This window comes from Ictalurus punctatus, chromosome 18, assembly GCF_001660625.3.
Source record: "Ictalurus punctatus breed USDA103 chromosome 18, Coco_2.0, whole genome shotgun sequence".
NCBI classification, from domain to species: Eukaryota; Metazoa; Chordata; class Actinopteri; order Siluriformes; family Ictaluridae; genus Ictalurus; species Ictalurus punctatus.
In genome coordinates, this window is record NC_030433.2 from 23,791,879 (window position 1) to 23,809,855 (window position 17,977).

General features: G+C 41.6%; 2 protein-coding genes and 1 long non-coding RNA gene across 4 annotated transcripts; all 3 read right to left on the reverse strand.

The window, feature by feature from the left end:
- Positions 1 to 1,096: 1,096 nt before the first annotated feature.
- On the reverse strand, positions 1,097 to 3,529 carry mrm3b (mitochondrial rRNA methyltransferase 3b). The gene is given in 4 exon segments (XM_017493129.3): positions 1,097 to 2,109; positions 2,112 to 2,141; positions 2,383 to 2,535; positions 3,445 to 3,529. Coding segments are annotated over 4 exon segments (756 nt in total). The 3' UTR covers positions 1,097 to 1,621.
- An 8,642-nt stretch (positions 3,530 to 12,171) lies between these two features.
- On the reverse strand, positions 12,172 to 15,083 carry LOC108279136 (uncharacterized). Of its 2 annotated transcripts, none has more exons than XR_001815463.3 (2): positions 14,039 to 15,083; positions 12,172 to 12,858 (listed from the first exon to the last, which is right to left on the reverse strand). It is a non-coding gene; the product is annotated as an uncharacterized LOC108279136 (long non-coding RNA). The 2 variants fall into 2 exon arrangements; XR_001815462.3 differs by having other exon boundaries at positions 12,172 to 12,861.
- Positions 15,084 to 15,171: 88 nt separating this feature from the next.
- Positions 15,172 to 17,713, reverse strand: LOC108279137 (protein kinase C epsilon type). Its single transcript, XM_047161685.2, has 2 exons — positions 16,343 to 17,713; positions 15,172 to 15,952 (listed from the first exon to the last, which is right to left on the reverse strand). The coding sequence occupies exon 1, from the start codon at positions 17,645 to 17,647 to the stop codon at positions 16,385 to 16,387; it is 1,263 nt and encodes a 420-aa protein (XP_047017641.2). The 5' UTR covers positions 17,648 to 17,713; the 3' UTR covers positions 15,172 to 15,952; positions 16,343 to 16,384.
- Between the last annotated feature and the right edge of the window lie 264 nt (positions 17,714 to 17,977).

Consider the following 17,977-nt stretch of genomic DNA (forward strand, 5'->3'; position numbering starts at 1 on the left):
CATCATGTGGACACAGAAGTATGTGTGTCTGTTATCTGAGGAAGAGATGGCACCATGATTCACTATGTGAAGAAGGCAAGCTGGCGGAGGAAGTGTGATGCTCTGGGCGATGTTTTGCTGGGAAACCTTAATCCGGGGCATTCATGTGGATGTTTTTGGACACGTACCACCTACCTAAACATTGTTGCAGACTGAGTACACTCCTTCATGGCAACGGTATTCTCTAACGGCAGTGGCCGCTTTCAGCAGGATAACGCGACCTGCAACACTTGTTCAGGAACAATTCGAGGAACATGACAAAGAGTTCGAGGTGTTGACTCGGCCTCCACATTCCCCAGATCTCAATCCGATCGAGCGTCTGTTGAACGAGCCGGACAAACAAGTCCGATCCACGGAGGCCTCACCTCACAACTTACAGGACTTAAAGGTTCTGCTGCTGACGTCTCGGCGCCAGAAACCCCAGCACACCTTCAGAGGTCTCGTGGAGTCCGTGCCTCGACGGGTCCGAGCGGTTCCGGTGGTACAACGCAGACCTCCGCAATATTACGCATTTAATGTTATGGCTGATTGGTGTATACTGTATGCTCAGTGATACAGACCATTTCAAAGCTCATCACAGTCCGTTATTATCACGGCGGTAATATTCAAGACTTGACAGCGTTCAAGATTCAAACAGATGCCGTGCCTCTTCTCGTGACTCTGAACTGCGACGGCTGTCAGCTGTAACGCAAATCACGAACGTTGCTTTGACGACGGCGTTCTGAAGAATCGTGCCAATAAACGTTAACGTCAACGTCAACCGAAAGATGAAAGGCGACACGACGGTTGCTGCGTCTTCAAGAGACGTCGAGTACATCCAGAGATCGACAGCTCGCACGCATCGGGCCATGACGAAACAGCATCGTTTAAAAGCAGGGCGACGTAAAAGCTCATAAAAGCAAATATCGCTTTACTGAAATAAGAATTAGAAGGCAAGTCGAGGAGTTACAAACCGTATGAGCTCAGGACAAACATTACGCCTGGCTATTAACGAACAAGTCCGTTATTCATTATTGCTCTCAACAGATCATCATTTACTACTTTTAAATAACCCCAGTACAATCCACAGTATAAATTCAAACATTTTCATTAATATCAACAAGTCTTCATATTCCACAGCGATTTGCCAATGATTACAAATTTTATTGATTAAAGAACGGCACGTTGCACTTTTTATCCATTTATAGTTACGCTTAATATCGTGGAACGTCCGTGAAACAAACCGCCAGCTTGTGAACACTTCCCTATGTCGTAAAAGTTACAGCTTTAAGTCTGACTGTTACAAAGCGCTGACACTGGAGACTCCTTCCATAAACGGTAAATAAACTCCTTGCAGAAAACCTCACCATGTCAACGATTACACGGTTTTTTGTTGTTGTTTTTTTCAACCTAGTCCGCCATGTAAGTCGCTTGTGAATGACCAGTTACTATAGAAACGATGGCGTATTAGAACGAGGGTGTTCGTATAAACCTGTGGCTGGCGGTTTTGTCCAAGCTGCTGTTATAGAAAATTAATAAACGGCTTCTGACCAATCAGATTCGAGAATCCAACTCTCGCACTGTTTCTTCTTGGGTTGGGGGTTTAGCTGCAAAGCTTATGTACAAGACATTCTAAAACTTGCCCTTTCAGTTGTCTCCTTCCCTCAAACAGCAGCACACTCGCAGCCATGGCTGCATTCTGACTGTCCACTCCTCAAACCATTGGGATCGATAGTCTCCGCCCCCTCGTTTCCTCAGCCAACCGTAATTCTTCCTGGCTCGAACCGTGAGTCTCTCCACCAATCACGATGGCCGTGTGGTTACCAGTCCAACTCATATGATAATGCTGAGTCTCTAAAACCGGGCTTGCCTGCCTAGACCCACCCACCTTGTCCTCTTCATCCTCATCTTCACAGTACACTTTCCTGGAGATATGGCGGCGGCTGACCCAGCCGTAGTCTGCGAGTTCCAGCACGGTCACGGAGCTGCTCGAGTTGTCAGCTACGTGGACAGTCGCCGAGGGAGGAAGGTGAAACTGTATATGGGACCAGGACAGACTAGGGATTACAGGAAGGCGAAAGTGGCAGCACAGAGGACCTTGGGCTCCCAGACATCCACACAACCTGACGAAAGATCGGAAGGGAAATTTGCAGAGAATAATAGAAATGTGAAAATGACACAACTTCAATCCTGATCTTTACATTCAAACCTGAAATAACCCTAATGGAATGTTTATCAGTTGCGTGATAAGCCACTGGTTAGACTCACATTCTATCCTTTTCACCTGTTTCACAACTTCACATATGACTGACTTTTAAATATCAAAATCTTTTATCAAAATATTATCACGCATGGGGTTCAAACCTGTAGTGAGCAGCACACTGTGGCATCCGGAGGCAGCGGCACGGCGTAGTGTCGCACCCGGGTTCCCTGGATCCCGCACGTTATCACAGATAATCCTCAAAGGCAACGCCTTGGAAAATCACAGCTGGGACACCTCTGGACGTTTGAAGACAGCTGCAAAGCCACATCATGGCATTCTGTTACTAAGGAAATCGGAAATACTCTAAACGGAAACACACTATGTAATGAAACATTACAAGGCATGCTGTTATGGGAAAATAATCACTCAACGAACGATGGGCTGGGCTGATGAATGATTGTTCATCCTCCACAACAGCAATTTGCCAACAATATTTATTAATGAGCATGTCGTGCTTTTTAACCAATTATAGTTTCATCTGAAGTTAATTCCTGTTATCAGTTTGGTGTTATGTTATAACAGCTACAAACAGTCGTTTCCTCCCCAGCCTGTCTTTTCAGTCCGTACAGAATTTCAAGGGATTTTTTTTTTTGCGATCATTGCGGCCAAAATTGCTCGATTTTGCTGCGGCGTTTTTCAAATTAGTGAGTTTTTTGTATGTTTTTCTTCATTAGACTGACCGTGTCCTCCGAGCAGGTTTTAAATTTCTTCCTGTGCCACAGAAGAGTGCATTAGAGGAATATGAACACGCTGGTGTGTAAAGCAATAAAAATGGACAGAGCACAATACACTTTCTTATTAATTGAACAGTAACCACTCCCAGAACCACTCTGAAACCTGCGTGCTCCACGCGCGTGACCTTGGGATCGTACCAGCCGATCGCTCTCGCCGCAGCAAACACCACTTGGAAATGCGTAGCTTATCAGGGAATAAACACACGCGTGTCTGTCTGTCTGTGTGTGTGTGTGTGTGTGTGTGTGTGTGTGTGTGTGTGTGTGTGTGTATATATATATATATATATATATATATATATATATATATATATATATATATATATACATATATATATATATATATCTGAATGCTAGTGTGAGAGGCAGAGCTTTCTGAACTGACAAGGCGATATGATTGGTCGGCGGTCGGATGTTGGTGGGATCACCGACCCCACAGGCGAGAGGAGATACTAACACACCTGTCCTTAATGTAGATGATGATGTCAGCCTTCTCGTCGAAGAGGCGCTGGCGCATGGCTACAAGGTCTACGTGTAGCCGCCGTCCAACTTCACCACCGTCAAAGGGATGGGCTGGTCAGGGGCGAACACGATCTTGATTGAGAAGTAGGAGAGAGAGAGAGAGAGATTGAGAAGTAGGAGAAAGAGAGACAGAGAGAGAGACAGAGAGAGAGAGAGAGAGAGAGAGAGAGAGAGAGAGAGAGAGAGAGAGAGAGAGAGAGAGAGAGAGAGAGGGACTGAGAAGTAGGAGAAAGAGAGACCGAGAGAGACCGAGAGAGAGAGAGAGAGACAGAGAGAGAGAGAGAGAGAGAGAGAGAGAGAGAGAGAGAGGGACTGAGAAGTAGGAGAAAGAGAGACCGAGAGAGACCGAGAGAGAGAGAGAGAGACAGAGAGAGAGAGAGAGAGAGAGAGAGAGAGAGAGAGAGAGAGAGAGAGAGAGAGAGAGAGACTCAAAGCAATGCTGCCCCCTAGTGGATACACACTGAGCCTACATTTTTGCACTTCATACTCTATTTGTATTATTATTATTATTATTATTATTATTATTATTAAGTGAGTGAGTATTTTCTATTACGAAAAAGCAAACGAATTGATGCATGAGATGGAACACGTCCTACATTTGTACAGAAAGTGACTACGTTTACATGAACAGCAGCAATCTAATTATTGACCTTACTCTGAGTAAGATAATAAAATGGTCTTAGAGCTGGAGAACTCATATTTCTACTTTTCAGCCAAACAAGGAAGCACATTGTGACACGATACTGGAAAACACACTCTTCACAAACGCTTCACAATTTATTTGAGAAAAAATAAAACAAAAACATGTCAACTTCGACGGCATCTGCGTGAGAGGAAGAAAGCGTAGAGCGTTTACCCTTTTGAGGATGCGATATTTCAGCCTGGCGTTCTCCTCCATGAGTTCCTCCAGCACCGGTGAGGAGAAATCAGTCTCCTTCTTCAGATTCTCCACCTGAGACCAGAGAGCCTGAATCTATTTTTCCCGTTAGGACGAGCACGACAATCTTTCACCGTTTTCATCAAATGTACACGTTATTATTTATTAATACTTTATTTATTTACCAAGTGGGACGTGTAATGCGCCTATTCAGGAACCTGTTCATATAATGATTTTATATATATATATATATATATATATATATATATATATATATATATATATATAATGCAGTAACTTGCATCAGGAATGATATTACCTTACATGAATATTTACAACATTTCTTAGTATTTCCTTTTGTTAGATTTCCAAGTATCTCAGGAATCTCATATCATGTCTTCAGGTCTCCGTCGGCCCTTTCAGCCTGTTTTACAATTACTTCTATTAGTTTTTAGTTCTGTGCTTAGAAAGTGTGGTTTTCCTCAGAGCGTTTCAGATCTGGGGAGTCTAAGATGAACACACACTGACACCTGACACATGCATGCTCACAGAGACATTTATTCATGCAAAACAGAAGTATTTATACACACTAGCTGCGTTTACATGGACAACAATAATCCACTCTTAATCCGATTAAGACCATACTCTAATTAAGAAACTACCATGTAAACAGCAATTTTTACTTACCTTAATCTAATTAAGGTCATAATCGAAGTAAGCAATAATCTAATTAAGACAGGTGGAGTACTCCTGTTTTAGTCGCATTATGCACATGTATTACAGACATGTAAACACCTTAATCACATTATGAACGTCGTGTGAGAGTTTTCACCGCATTTTGCGACAGGACACGATCACACACGGCAGTTTTACGTTTGTGAGAGATGTGTCCCAAATCGCACACTTTCCTACTATAGGCCTGTAGTGGGGAAAAATACATGTATCTCGGCTACTATATAGACGGTAAGTACGTGATTTGGGACACACCCACCGCTTCAAGCAGTCGTCTATTAGCACGTACAGCACGACAAATAATTAACTGCACTTAAAGCGTTCGTAAAAAAATAAATAAATAAAAACACCCAAAACTGTATACGGTACCATAACGAAGACAAACTGTATGAGTAAGGTTAATAATTAGATTACTGCTGTCCATGTAAACGTAGTCATTGATAACAGCAGTGCGTGGACGGTTTCTACTGGTGCAGGGGCCAGACAGATAGACAAAACACACAGCACACTATGAAAAGAAGTCTTTTCAAGAGACAGAAAATACATGTGTCAGCTATAAGAAAGGATGGCAGTTGATCAGCTTATTTAAAGAGGTAATTAAATGAATACATTCATCATAGGTATTTCATATTTCGTATCCAAGGTGTCTTAATACAGTTCATAATATAAGAGTACATGATATAAGAGAATTTCCTTTCACCTTTTTTAATATTTAAATCTCAGCAAGAACATTAAGGGTGAGCATTCAATTATAAAAGAAATCAAAACCTGACAAAGAAATTAGGAATATATATATATATATATATATATATATATATATATATATATATATATATATATATATATATATATATATATAACACACACACACACACACACACAGTGAAAGCTGTATTAGACTAATACAGCTTTCACTTCAGGCACAGAATTGTGGAAGAATACTCGACAAGCCTAAAGACCTCCCAAAAAACTAAACCAGCTCTGATTTACATCTGCTACATGATAACTGTATACTATATATTAATCATTAAAGAAATAAAATACATAACATGTTTAGATTTATTTTAAGCCCCATTTTTTAAAAACATTCAGACAAGGTGTCTAGCGAGAGGAAGGCAGACTATTAATATTATTATTATTCCCTTTTTGGCTAGAAAACTTGCCTGTAAATTGATATTAGAGGTGTGTGTTGGGACTGGGATCATGTGAGTGAGATATTTTTTACTTATTTACAAAGATCACAGTTACATAAAGACTCACAAAAAATATATTTCATTTTTTAATTACTTTTTTGCAGGAGGAAAACGTGCCACACTTCAACCATGAAACAGAGAAACTGGTATAAAGTTGGCTTGACGTTGGATATTCGCAGATATGCGGAAATTAAGGGACCGTCTCTAAACTTACATACAACATTGTTATACATCCATCCATCTTCTACCGCTTTATCCTTTTCAGTGTCACAGTGTCACAGTGTCTCAGTTTATTCACATGCTAGACATTCTCTTCAACTGTTACTGAAGTTAGAAAGGTGTATAACAATGGATCTGCGAAGATCCATCGTCCAAAGTCACACCAACTTTATTACAGTAACAGCGAAGGGTTGACACATCACTTAACACTTATCACATAGCATGTATATAATCACAATTATCACTCCATATGGAGTAATGATTACCACAATTATTATAATCTTGTTGCTGCCGATGCTAAACTTCATCTGCTTCTTCTGCTCCTGGAGCATACAGTCTGCACACACACAAACAAAATCAGTTGTAAATATCAGATTTTTTTTTAACCTATTATCGTTATAACAGCTCCAGTTCAGTCCATCAACGCCACAGACAGTGTTCTCTTTAAAGTAAACTGTCTGATAAAGTCCAATAACTGCAGAATTACAGCAATGTTTTTACCTTGAAGCTTGTCTTTGAGGCCTTTCTCCTCTAGGTCAGGATTGGTGTTGAAGAGGTCATCTTCTGCAGCCTCCATCTTCAAACCTGAGGAATAAAAGCACAACAGAGATTATTTCAGCATGGCTATGACTCTGATCTCACTCCTTAGCTTCAGCTACGCGAACGTGTCTTTAACCCTCTGAGGTCGGCGTGTAAATGGACCGAAGCTGCTCACAGCGCTATCCTGTGACGTTTGTCTAAAATCCATTAACTTCATACACGATGATCACAAAATGTTCGACGGTTTTATTTTCATCTCAAACGGCGCTACAGTAATATACGACCAGGAAGTAGGTCAGGTTCATATGCAGGTCATTAATTAGCTCTGAAAACACAGATTGTAAACTGTAGTCATGATTGTCTGCAGAAATCTTGTAAAAAAAAGACACATTATCCATCAGGCACAAACTGGTTTGGTTAGTCAAACCGACTCACTGAGGTGCTGTGTACGTGGACATGTTAAAACGTTTTAGTAACTGTGGTCTGATGGAGAAATAAATGGATAAAAGTATTCTGAGGTCTTCACTTCTTCACTACATGAAGAGATAAAGGCGGGGCCAGCTGCTCGTCCTCGCTGAATATGAATGAGGTGTGAGCGCTTTACCTGTTTACTATTCATACCTGAGCTCAGGTTACAGCACTGCTCAACTCCACCCACCATTCTCAACACACGTTCTTGAAGGCGTGGCCAGGTCACATGACCTCTGTGAACAAATCCTGTCTGGTCTGAATGCAAAAAGCAGAATGGAGAGTTTAGTGAAATGATTTGTATAATATTTGCATCAGCATTCACCTGCAGGTGCTTGCAGAGCTTTTTCTACTCAGCAACTCAGAAAACGTGAAACCAGCTGGAGAAGTCTGTAACGATGTCTAACCTGAAAGATGAGAGTATGAGGGCTCGAGTGGTGTAGTCAATAACAAAACCGGTCAACTTAAGTGGGGTTTTAATTAAGAGCGTGATTTATTCATGAAGATTAAATACAGAGAAGATCCAATTCCCTGTAGTGAAAACCTGTGGAATGACCCGAGATCCCTGACACAGGTAGATATCACATTCAAGGTAGAAAACGAATTCAGAATCGGTCAGAAATATGAGTATTAACATAAAAAGATTCAACAACTGAGACATAAACTGAAGAAGTTTCTCAGATGTTTGAGGAAGAGAAATGGAATAACGAGTCCCTGAACAAAGTGGAGGTCGATGTCAGAGGGAACAATCAGTATGTGGTGTAACCTCCAGCTGGTTTAATACTACAGAGCATCTCACCTTCATGGACTGCACCGGATTGGTCAGTTCTTGCTGTGAGATGTTCCTCCACTCTTCTACCAGGGCATCTGCAAGTTCTCCATCACGTCTGGAGGGCTCACGGTTACATGTAATTTTCCACTGCGAGGACGATCGGCCGTCCTTCCTGTCTCCCTGTAGCAGCGTTTTAGACGTCTTACATTACAGACATTACAGTTTATTGCTCTGAACACATCTGCAGTCCTCATGCGTCCCTGCAGCAGGTCTACGGCATGTTCACGCAGGAGAGCAGGAACCCTAGACGTCTCTCTTCTGGTGTTTTTCAGAGTCAGTAGAAAGGTCTCTTTAGTGTCCTAACGTATTGTAACTGTGACCGTAATCACCTTCCGCCTGCAAACGGTTCGCGTCTTAAGGACTGTTCCACAGCTGCATGTGCAATAATCGTTTATGGTTTATCGAACAAGCGTGAAAACACATCTTTTAAACCCTTTCCAATAAAGATCTGTAACGCTTATTCGGATTTTACTAAATTATCTTTGGACATTTATATATACACACACACACACACACACACACACACAGGCTGAATTTCCAAGTCCAGAGTCATCTTTGTGATATAACTTGATCCCACAATGCAACATGATCATTTCATTTGTTCAGTGTAGAAACATTGTGGCATTTATTAACACATTAATTATTAACAAATTACTATGTTTAATATTCTTTATTTTTTTGTTTAACTGTGACTTTATACAGAACAGAAAATGATCTATTTGCTATTTGACGTTGTACTACTGTTCCAAAATGAATGCTGGACGTGTTTGTGCCTGACTTCTAGCTGTTGTACACGTGGGCTTTAAACACCTGGAGAGTGAACACATTTCAGGTAACAGCTCCAGTCTGTTAAAGTTAAAGTCAGTGGTCTAGCAGGAGTCCCAGACCCCGACTTCGGGCACAGGGTCTATCCCTCAGACCATGCCGGACCATTATGTGTGATTTTGTGAACATGGCAAGAGTAGAGAGAAAAAATGTGCACGATGACATCATAGACAAGAACGATGTTACAGTGACATCACAGAACTTTCACAGTGGACGTCATGGGAACACTTTCTAGAATCTTCTTACAGTTCTGTATTCTCTGCAGTTTGTGTTTTCGCGCTCGAGCATTTACAGCTTTATATTTGTCTTCATCTGCGTTACAAGAGCACTGATCTGCCATGGGTAACTCGACGTCTTTTTTTCGTCCTTTGAGACTGAAAAAGAAGAACAAAGTGAAGCTGGGAGTAGAGGAGGGAGCGCACGCCGTCGGTGTGGAAAGTTTACAGAGATGGAAAACTCTGAAACATCTAGAAGAGGATCTCTCTGAGTCCGGCATGTGTGACGGGGACATAACACCGCCCCTTGATCACATGGAGCGGGAATTGAAGCCCGGTTCACCCCTGAACGAGGGACATTCTGAGGAGAGCCGAGAGAACCGAGGAGCTGCAACCTGAAGGAAAGAGCTTGGAGGACTTCAACCTCCTCAGCCTGCTTGGAAGGGGTGGATACGGGAAGGTTTTTCACCTCTTCACCAAGTCGGCAATCTGATCTTCTATGTCCCACCTGCAACTCTCAATTCCGGGCTTGGATTGGACTAATCAGCCATCTCTGAACCCACTCCCTCTAAACTGATGATACTGTGTGGTCCTTATCGACCTCGATGGATGAACTAGTAATGTGTCTTGGTTTGACCAAAGTGTTTTTGTGTGCACGATTTGTTGATTTGAATTGTACAGTGATGCACTTGAGAAGATGGGTCTGAAGAGAAAAGTGACACCAAGTCAGATCACAAAGAAATGGGAGAAAGCAGAAGCAGCACTGTGCTGGATTTTCTGGAGAACGAGGCAGAGAAAGATGAACGATCTCGTGCAACGAACGAACTAATGACCTCCACCAGCAACAGGGTCCTTGACCTCTTTGAAGAATTATTAAAAAAAGATTTAAACATGATCCTGGAGTATTCGTTTTGTTCCGAAATTGTTTTGTGAGACTTGATATTCCTTAATAGATGTTTTTATTCCAAACACACTTGTCAGATGCGTACCGTTCCGCACCGTGAAGGACGTTAATAAGAAGTTATATTTATCATCAAAATGGTTAAACTCTCCCAAAAGGATGCCCAGATGTACGTGTCAGGAAAACATCCCTCCAACAAAGTATAAAAAGGCAGGGTATTGGCCTTTTCTTTCTAAAAACAAACCGATCTCTGTTGTCTTAATGAATTATTCATGTCTATACGATATCTTACACGTCTACCACCTTAAAGACTTTCTGGCTTTCGTCCCAGCTCAATACACATACGAGTCGTCCGGCTCAGTACACACTTACGTCACTTGATCAGAAGTGTTTTATGGTTTTAGATTATGCTTCTAAATATTGATGACATATTATGCTTGTGAACTCATTATTAGATTACGCTTTTAAGTATTGATTCTACATGGAAGTAATGCGGCCATCAAATTCAAAATGACCGTATTTTATTCTTAAAACCACACGTTTACTCAGTTTAAACATTTGATACGTTTTCTATGTTCTATTGTGAATAACGTGGGTTTATGAGATTTGCAAATCATTGCATTCTGTTCTCATTTACATTTTACACAGCGTCCCAACTGTTTTTGGAATTGGGATAGAACATTAAGACAGAAGTTCTTTACATCACATTTGAACATGGCAACCATTTTTCAATAATCCAGATGTCCAATTTTGCAAATATACATATATAAAAATTCATAATTTCAGTTAATTTAATAAACTGTTCACATTGAGTTCTTTAGTCTTAGTGAATATGCAATGATGCTTATTTGATAGTGAGATTTTACACTTGGCAACATGAAGCAATAACTGGGGGGCGGGGGCTGGCCAGTTTGGGTGAGTCTGTGCCCATGATCGCCTCAGATTCCTGTTCTTTGCTGACAGGAGCAGAACCTGATGTGATCTCCCACCCATCCACTTCAAAGTTCACAGCTTTATTTAAAGAACAGGGATCCACCAGTCTGAGGGACATCAGAAAGCTGTTGCTCATCAGGCTGGAAAAGGTAACAAAGCCATCTCTAGAGTTTAGACTCCACCAATCCCGTCAGACAGATTGCGTACGAATGGAGGAAATGTATGACCATTGTTACCCTCCCCAGGAGAGAAGACCAAGATCACTCCAAGAGCAAAGTGTGTAATCGTCCATGAGGTCAATCAATCAATAAATAAATAGAACCCACATTAACTAAGCAGCTAAAAGTCTCTCAATCTGAACTAGTTTAATGTTCATGAGTTCACCATCAGGAGAACATCGACGTGCATGGCAGAGTTGCAAGAAGAAAGCCACCGCTCTCCTAAAAGAAAACTGCTGCACACTCTGCAGGTTACTAAAAGATCGTGTGTACAAGCCAGAAGGCTTTTGGAAATGTTTTGTGGAAACAAACCATTCTAGTTAAAAATCAGACATCCCTTCTTTCCATTCATGATCTAACGCACCGTGCTGCTGGCACATGATTAGATAACCGTCAATGTGCAGGTGATCCTAATTAAAACGGAAGTGTAGAGTACATTCAGATATGAATCTAGATGAATGCAGATTAGTTGGTGAATAAAATTGCCAGCTTGAAACTGTTTTTCCCCCTCCAGAGGATTCACTGTTGACGCAGAATGTGAACTTAAAAAAAAAAAAAAAAAAAAAAAAAAAAAAAAAGATGCACCTGAAGTTACTCCAACTGTTCATAGTCAGAAAAATAAATACATAAATACCACTTTTATACTGCTTTCATAGTGTACAATAACCACCACATACAACTTCACACATTTTAAGAGTTTATTATAGGACAATCATGCATAATATTCACAGATGTACATTTATTTCAGCACTTTAATAAACAATCAGAAGAATAAAAAGGACCACGTCGTGTTCTGGGATTTTTAGTGTACAGACATTACAACCGAAAGATATTAAATATTAGCATTCACTTCCTGAGCATTTCTCCACCAATCAGAGTGAAACATTCTGCTTGTCCTCCAGAGTGAGATTAACATGTCATTAATATGTGAACAGGAGGAGGAGAGAACATCACATTTCACTTTCTGTTCATTCCTTCACACTACAGGTCAAACCTCAATCATGCTACAATTCTGAAATTTCACTAATGTTTGCGTGGTCTACACGAGGGCACGTCTGAAAGTGGAGACTTTACAACAAACATTTTGAGAATCTGTAATAGTACAATACATCCTCGTCATGCTATAAAGTGAGAACTTGAGGACACGAGTGAACCTGAGCACTCAGGAGCTCGCCGGCGAGTCTCACGTCCCCAAAGAGTTAACAGCTTCCTCGACTCACCTAGAGGCAGTACAGGGTAATGCCCCAAGTTCCCTTCCAGAAGGTGTGCAGCACTGGTCCAGCTGTGGGAGGGACGTGGTGTCATCTCACGTTCTCTTGTATCTTGATCTTCTTCTACTTCTTCTTCTTCTTCTAACTTTCACTGCGATACCTGCTGACATTTGGCACAGGGGGAGGGGTTCTTAAAAAAAAGCGTTCACCTTAAATCTATACTTGTCGACTTGGCTTGAATGGGAGGCGCTCTGAAAGGAAGTCAAGCCCCGCCCACTGAAAGAGCGCCGTCCATGTTAATGGTTTTTTTTTCTGCTAATAGCTACCCGGAAATACGTCCCGAATTTTAATCGCCGGTACGGAATAAAGCTTCCCCGTCTGGAACAGCGAGAAGAGACGCCAATAATCGCAGCAGATAACTACATCTGAAAGTAGAGTAAATATCTTGGCCTAAACCAAAACTACACACGCCATTAGCATTAGCCATGTAGCTGCCTAGTCATGCGCATTCAATCCGAGCAATTTTTATTTCTACATTAAGCCGCAATACCCTACGAGACGACAAAGAAATTACATCTTTGTCTTAAAAAAAAAAAGTTAAATCCGAGAAACGGCAAGGCTACTAAACTTTCTAGATCGCTCGCTCGAAAAGGCTGGATCCTAAACCGCCGCTTAGAGCACTACATAATAGGGTGCACACGCGCGGCTTCCTCCCCTCGCAGTGCACGCGTATAGTGAGGAGGACGTTATACAGGATTTATCCTGTACGAGTTTTTGTTTTTAGGCAAACCGGTAAATATGTCGCAAATTTTTATTTGTACAACGCTTTTAACGGACAAAGCGGAATAAATTCTCATCTGAAAGGGTGGTTCAACTTTCCTGGCGCGGACTAAACCAAATCGCCACGTGGTGTTAGCAGATTAGCTAGTTAGCTGAGTCATTGCTTCGCATCTGCAACAATTAGCGTTATCAAAATTAATAATTCTAAGATATATATTTATGCTTTCTGTTAAGTGCATCTCGGTTTGTTATATAATTTAACTCATTACTCATGTGATACCACGATAACTCGGTTATTCATGTAGTTAGCATTTAGCAGCTAAAAGAGCTACACATGTGGGTAGTGAGTTAAATTAGATAATAAACCAAGATACACATTTAACAAGCCATAAATATTATATATCTTAATTATAGAATTACTGATTTTGATAACGTTAGTTGTTGCGAATGCGACGCAATGACTCAGAATTTAGCTTTCTGACGTGCTAATACCGCGTTCGTTTTGGTTTAAGGCCGCGCCAAGGAGTTTCACTACCCTTTCAGAACATCCGTACACTCACCTTGCTTGTACTTCCAGCGCTCCTGCGGGAGAAAAGACCACAATCACGTGCTACAAGACTTTTAAAGGGCGTGCGCGTCAGCGTTGACGTCAGCAAGTGGGAGGGGCTCGGGGGGCCTCAACAATTTAGGGTGAAAAATAAATTCTCACTCTCAGACAGCCACACACACAACATCAATTCCCAATGTAATGTAAAGATGTTAGATGTAATTATTAATAAATAACAAAGGGGATATATTCAGAAGTCTGTATTTTTAATTTGTTTTAAAGACATCTTGCAAAAGCGGGGCCTCGGTCAAATGTTAATGCCATTTGGAGGGCCTTGCCCTGGGAAAGTTTGGGAACCCCTGCGTTAACCTGTTTTTAGGCACAGTTTTGTACATTTTAACAATTGCTAGATATTTTGCTCTGTAACACATTCGAAACTCTCCCCACAGGTGCCACAGAAGCGCTGTCTGTGGTTTAAATAATCAATATTATTTGAATGTTTTGACCACATACATTACTCCTGTTCTAAAATAATGACATATTTAAGACTCAAGCAGCAGTAAAATAATGTATGTCCTGTATATGAATGGATCTGTAGCGGTATAGTATAAGAATAATCAATAGGTATAACTAGCATTTAGAATCGATACTTAAAAGCATAAATCTAATAATCAGTATGAGTTAACAAGCATAATCAATACGTATAATCTATTTTTAGAAGCATGATCTAAAACCATAGAACACTTTCTGATCGTTATGTTGTAAGTGTGTACTGAGCTAGAAGACTCGTGTGTTTTTCTGCACAGCAGGTGTTTTTCTGTCTCTCTCTGTACTTCCTGTGTATATTCAGTTAGAAGAGTTCTGTGTGTTTCTGTATCTCTCTTCCCACAACAATAAATTAGCATTTCGATATTTTTATGTACGGCCGAAACCGCTCTTCCGATTAAGGCGACTCTGAGGCCTGGAACACACCATTTAGTTTTGGGGTATTGAGCTGGGACGAAAGCCAGAAAGTCTTTAAGGTGGTAGACGTGTAAGATATCGTATAGACATGAATAATTCATTAAGACAACAGAGATCGGTTTGTTTTTAGAAAGAAAAGGCCAATACCCTGCCTTTTTATACTTTGTTGGAGGGATGTTTTCCCGACACGTACATCTGGGCATCCTTTTGGGAGAGTTTAACCATTTTGATGATAAATATAACTTCTTATTAACGTCCTTCACGGTCCGGAACGGTACGCATCTGACAAGTGTGTTTGGAATAAAAACATCTATTAAGGAATATCAAGTCTCACAAAACAATTTCAGAACAAAACGAATACTCCAGGATCATGTTTAAATCTTTTTTTATTAATTCTTCAAAGAGGTCAAGGACCCTGTTGCTGGTGGAGGTCATTAGTTCGTTCGTTGCACGAGATCGTTCATCTTTCTCTGCCTCGTTCTCCAGAAAATCCAGCACAGTGCTGCTTCTGCTTTCTCCCATTTCTTTGTGATCTGACTTGGTGTCACTTTTCTCTTCAGACCCATCTTCTCAAGTGCATCACTGTACAATTCAAATCAACAAATCATGCACACAAAAACTCAAACCAAGACACATGTCCTCTTAGACTGTAGAAGGACATCGGTGTCTGGGACTTTGTCCTGCCATCTTATCTTCAACAGTTTCCGCAGATAATTCAGGTGGAAGTGGTTCAGCTTTTTCGCATGTCGACTGTAGACAGTCCAGGTCTCACAAGCGTAGAGGAGGGTGGGCACCACGCCCGCCGAATACACTTTCAGTTTGGTCTCAGTCTTGATGCCCCTTCGAATCCCCTTGGAAACCTGTTTTTGGCACTGTGGCTCCTCCCCCTAAAGTTTTCCATCCATTTTGGTGAGGTGTTGGTCTCCTCATCAGTCTCTGCTGGAAATGACTTTGCATTGGAGTTCTGAAACGTAATATTTTGAATATTTGGTTATCCCTCAATGCAGAAGCTCCAAAACATATTGTGCATGACCGACGCGTTACTTTAAAACGAAATAACTCTACGCCTATATAGACTTCCCTCTCGATTGTCATATACGAGGAGCATTGATTCTGAACCGGAAAAAAAAAAAATGAAAACATTAGATCTAAAATTTAACACATTAAACTAAAAAGTACAAAACATGCTTAGAAATCCTCTAAAATGTTTAGGGCTATGTCCAACACGTGTTATTTCATCAATACAGTCTCCAGTTACAATAACGTCGTGCTTATATTTATGAATGGTTGGAGTTCCTGCCATTGTGCAGATGTAGAGGAGGCGGGGAATCTGTTTGTTTAAAAAAGAATTTACCTTAGCCATAACATGATCTAATTCATGTTACTTTCACAGCAGTTACTCCATGGCGTTAATGTAGGAGAAGCCTTGAAACTCCTTTTGGCTGAAGTCCTCGATGATGGCGTTATTCACTAGAGAGAGCGTGAGCTCCTCACGGGTGAACTCTTCTTTAAAGTTAGTCACGTCCGTCTTTGTTGTTATTAGGGGTTTAAAAGGGGGCGTAATCTTCTTCTGCTCCAGAAGCACCCAGTTGATTGTTTTGAAGAAAGGATGAACTCTGATAGCTTCCTCCTTCCTCCTGAAGCGCGACTTCTCACAGCCGAGACGAGTCTTGGGGTCCTTCTTCAGGAAGGCTTTGAGGATGCTGACTGCGTTTTTGCTGAGACTTAATGGGTACTCCGGTTCATCCTCGATGATGGACTCACACAGCTTCAACCAGTCTTCGTCGTCAAACGGCCTGCAGCCCGTCAGCATCTCGTACATGAGCACACCCAGGGCCCACCAATCCACCGATGTGCTGCATTTCTGTCCCTGTATCATCTCAGGCGCCACGTAGTTTTCCGAGCCACAGAATGTCATCTTGACATCTTGAAGGACCTCTTTGCATATGCCAAAGTCTGCAAGCTTGCAGTGGCCATCTGCGTCCAAGAGGATGTTTTCGGGTTTGACATCTCGATGAACGATCTCGTTGCGGTGTAGAAACATGAGGGCACAGGAGATCTCAGCAGCATAAAACTGGGAGCGGGGTTCGTCAAAGCCACCTGGGCATGGTATGTGATGTGAAAGGTTCCCTTCATTCACATATTCCATGGCGAAGCACAAATAATGGGTGGTCTGGAAGCAGCTGAAAAGGTGTGTCAGGTACGGGTTTTTGCTGGCCAGAACCAGGATGCGTCTCTCCATAAGCGTGTTGTCAATGGTGTTATCTGCCAGAATCCTGTCTTTCTTTATTATTTTCAGCGCATACAGCTCATCGGTGCCTCTGAGTTCAGAGAGAAAAACCTTCCCGTATCCACCCCTTCCAAGCAGGCTGAGGAGGTTGAAGTCCTCCAAGCTCTTTCCTTCAGGTTGCAGCTCCTCGTTCTGTCGGCTCTCCTCAGAATGTCCCTCGTTCAATTCCCGCTCCATGTGATCAAGGGGCGATGTTATGTCCCCGTCACACATGCCGGACTCAGAGAGATCCTCTTCTAGATGTTTCAGAGTTTTCCATCTCCATAAACTTTCCACACCGACGGCGTGCGCTCCCTCCTCTACTCCCAGCTTCACTTTGTTCTTCTTTTTCAGTCTCAAAGGACGAAAAAAAGACGTCGAGTTACCCATGGCAGATCAGTGCTCTTGTAAATGCAGATGAAGACAAATATAAAGCTGTAAATGCTCGAGCGCGAAAACACAAACTGCAGAGAATACAGAATACAGAACTGTAAGAAGAACTGTAAGAAGATTCTAGAAAGTGTTCCCATGACGTCCACTGTGAAAGTTCTGTGATGTCACTGTAACATCGTTCTTGTCTATGATGTCATCGTGCACATTTTTTCTCTCTACTCTTGCCATGTTCACAAAATCACACATAATGGTCCGGCATGGTCTGAGGGATAGACCCTGTGCCCGAAGTCGGGGTCTGGGACTCCTGCTAGACCACTGACTTTAACT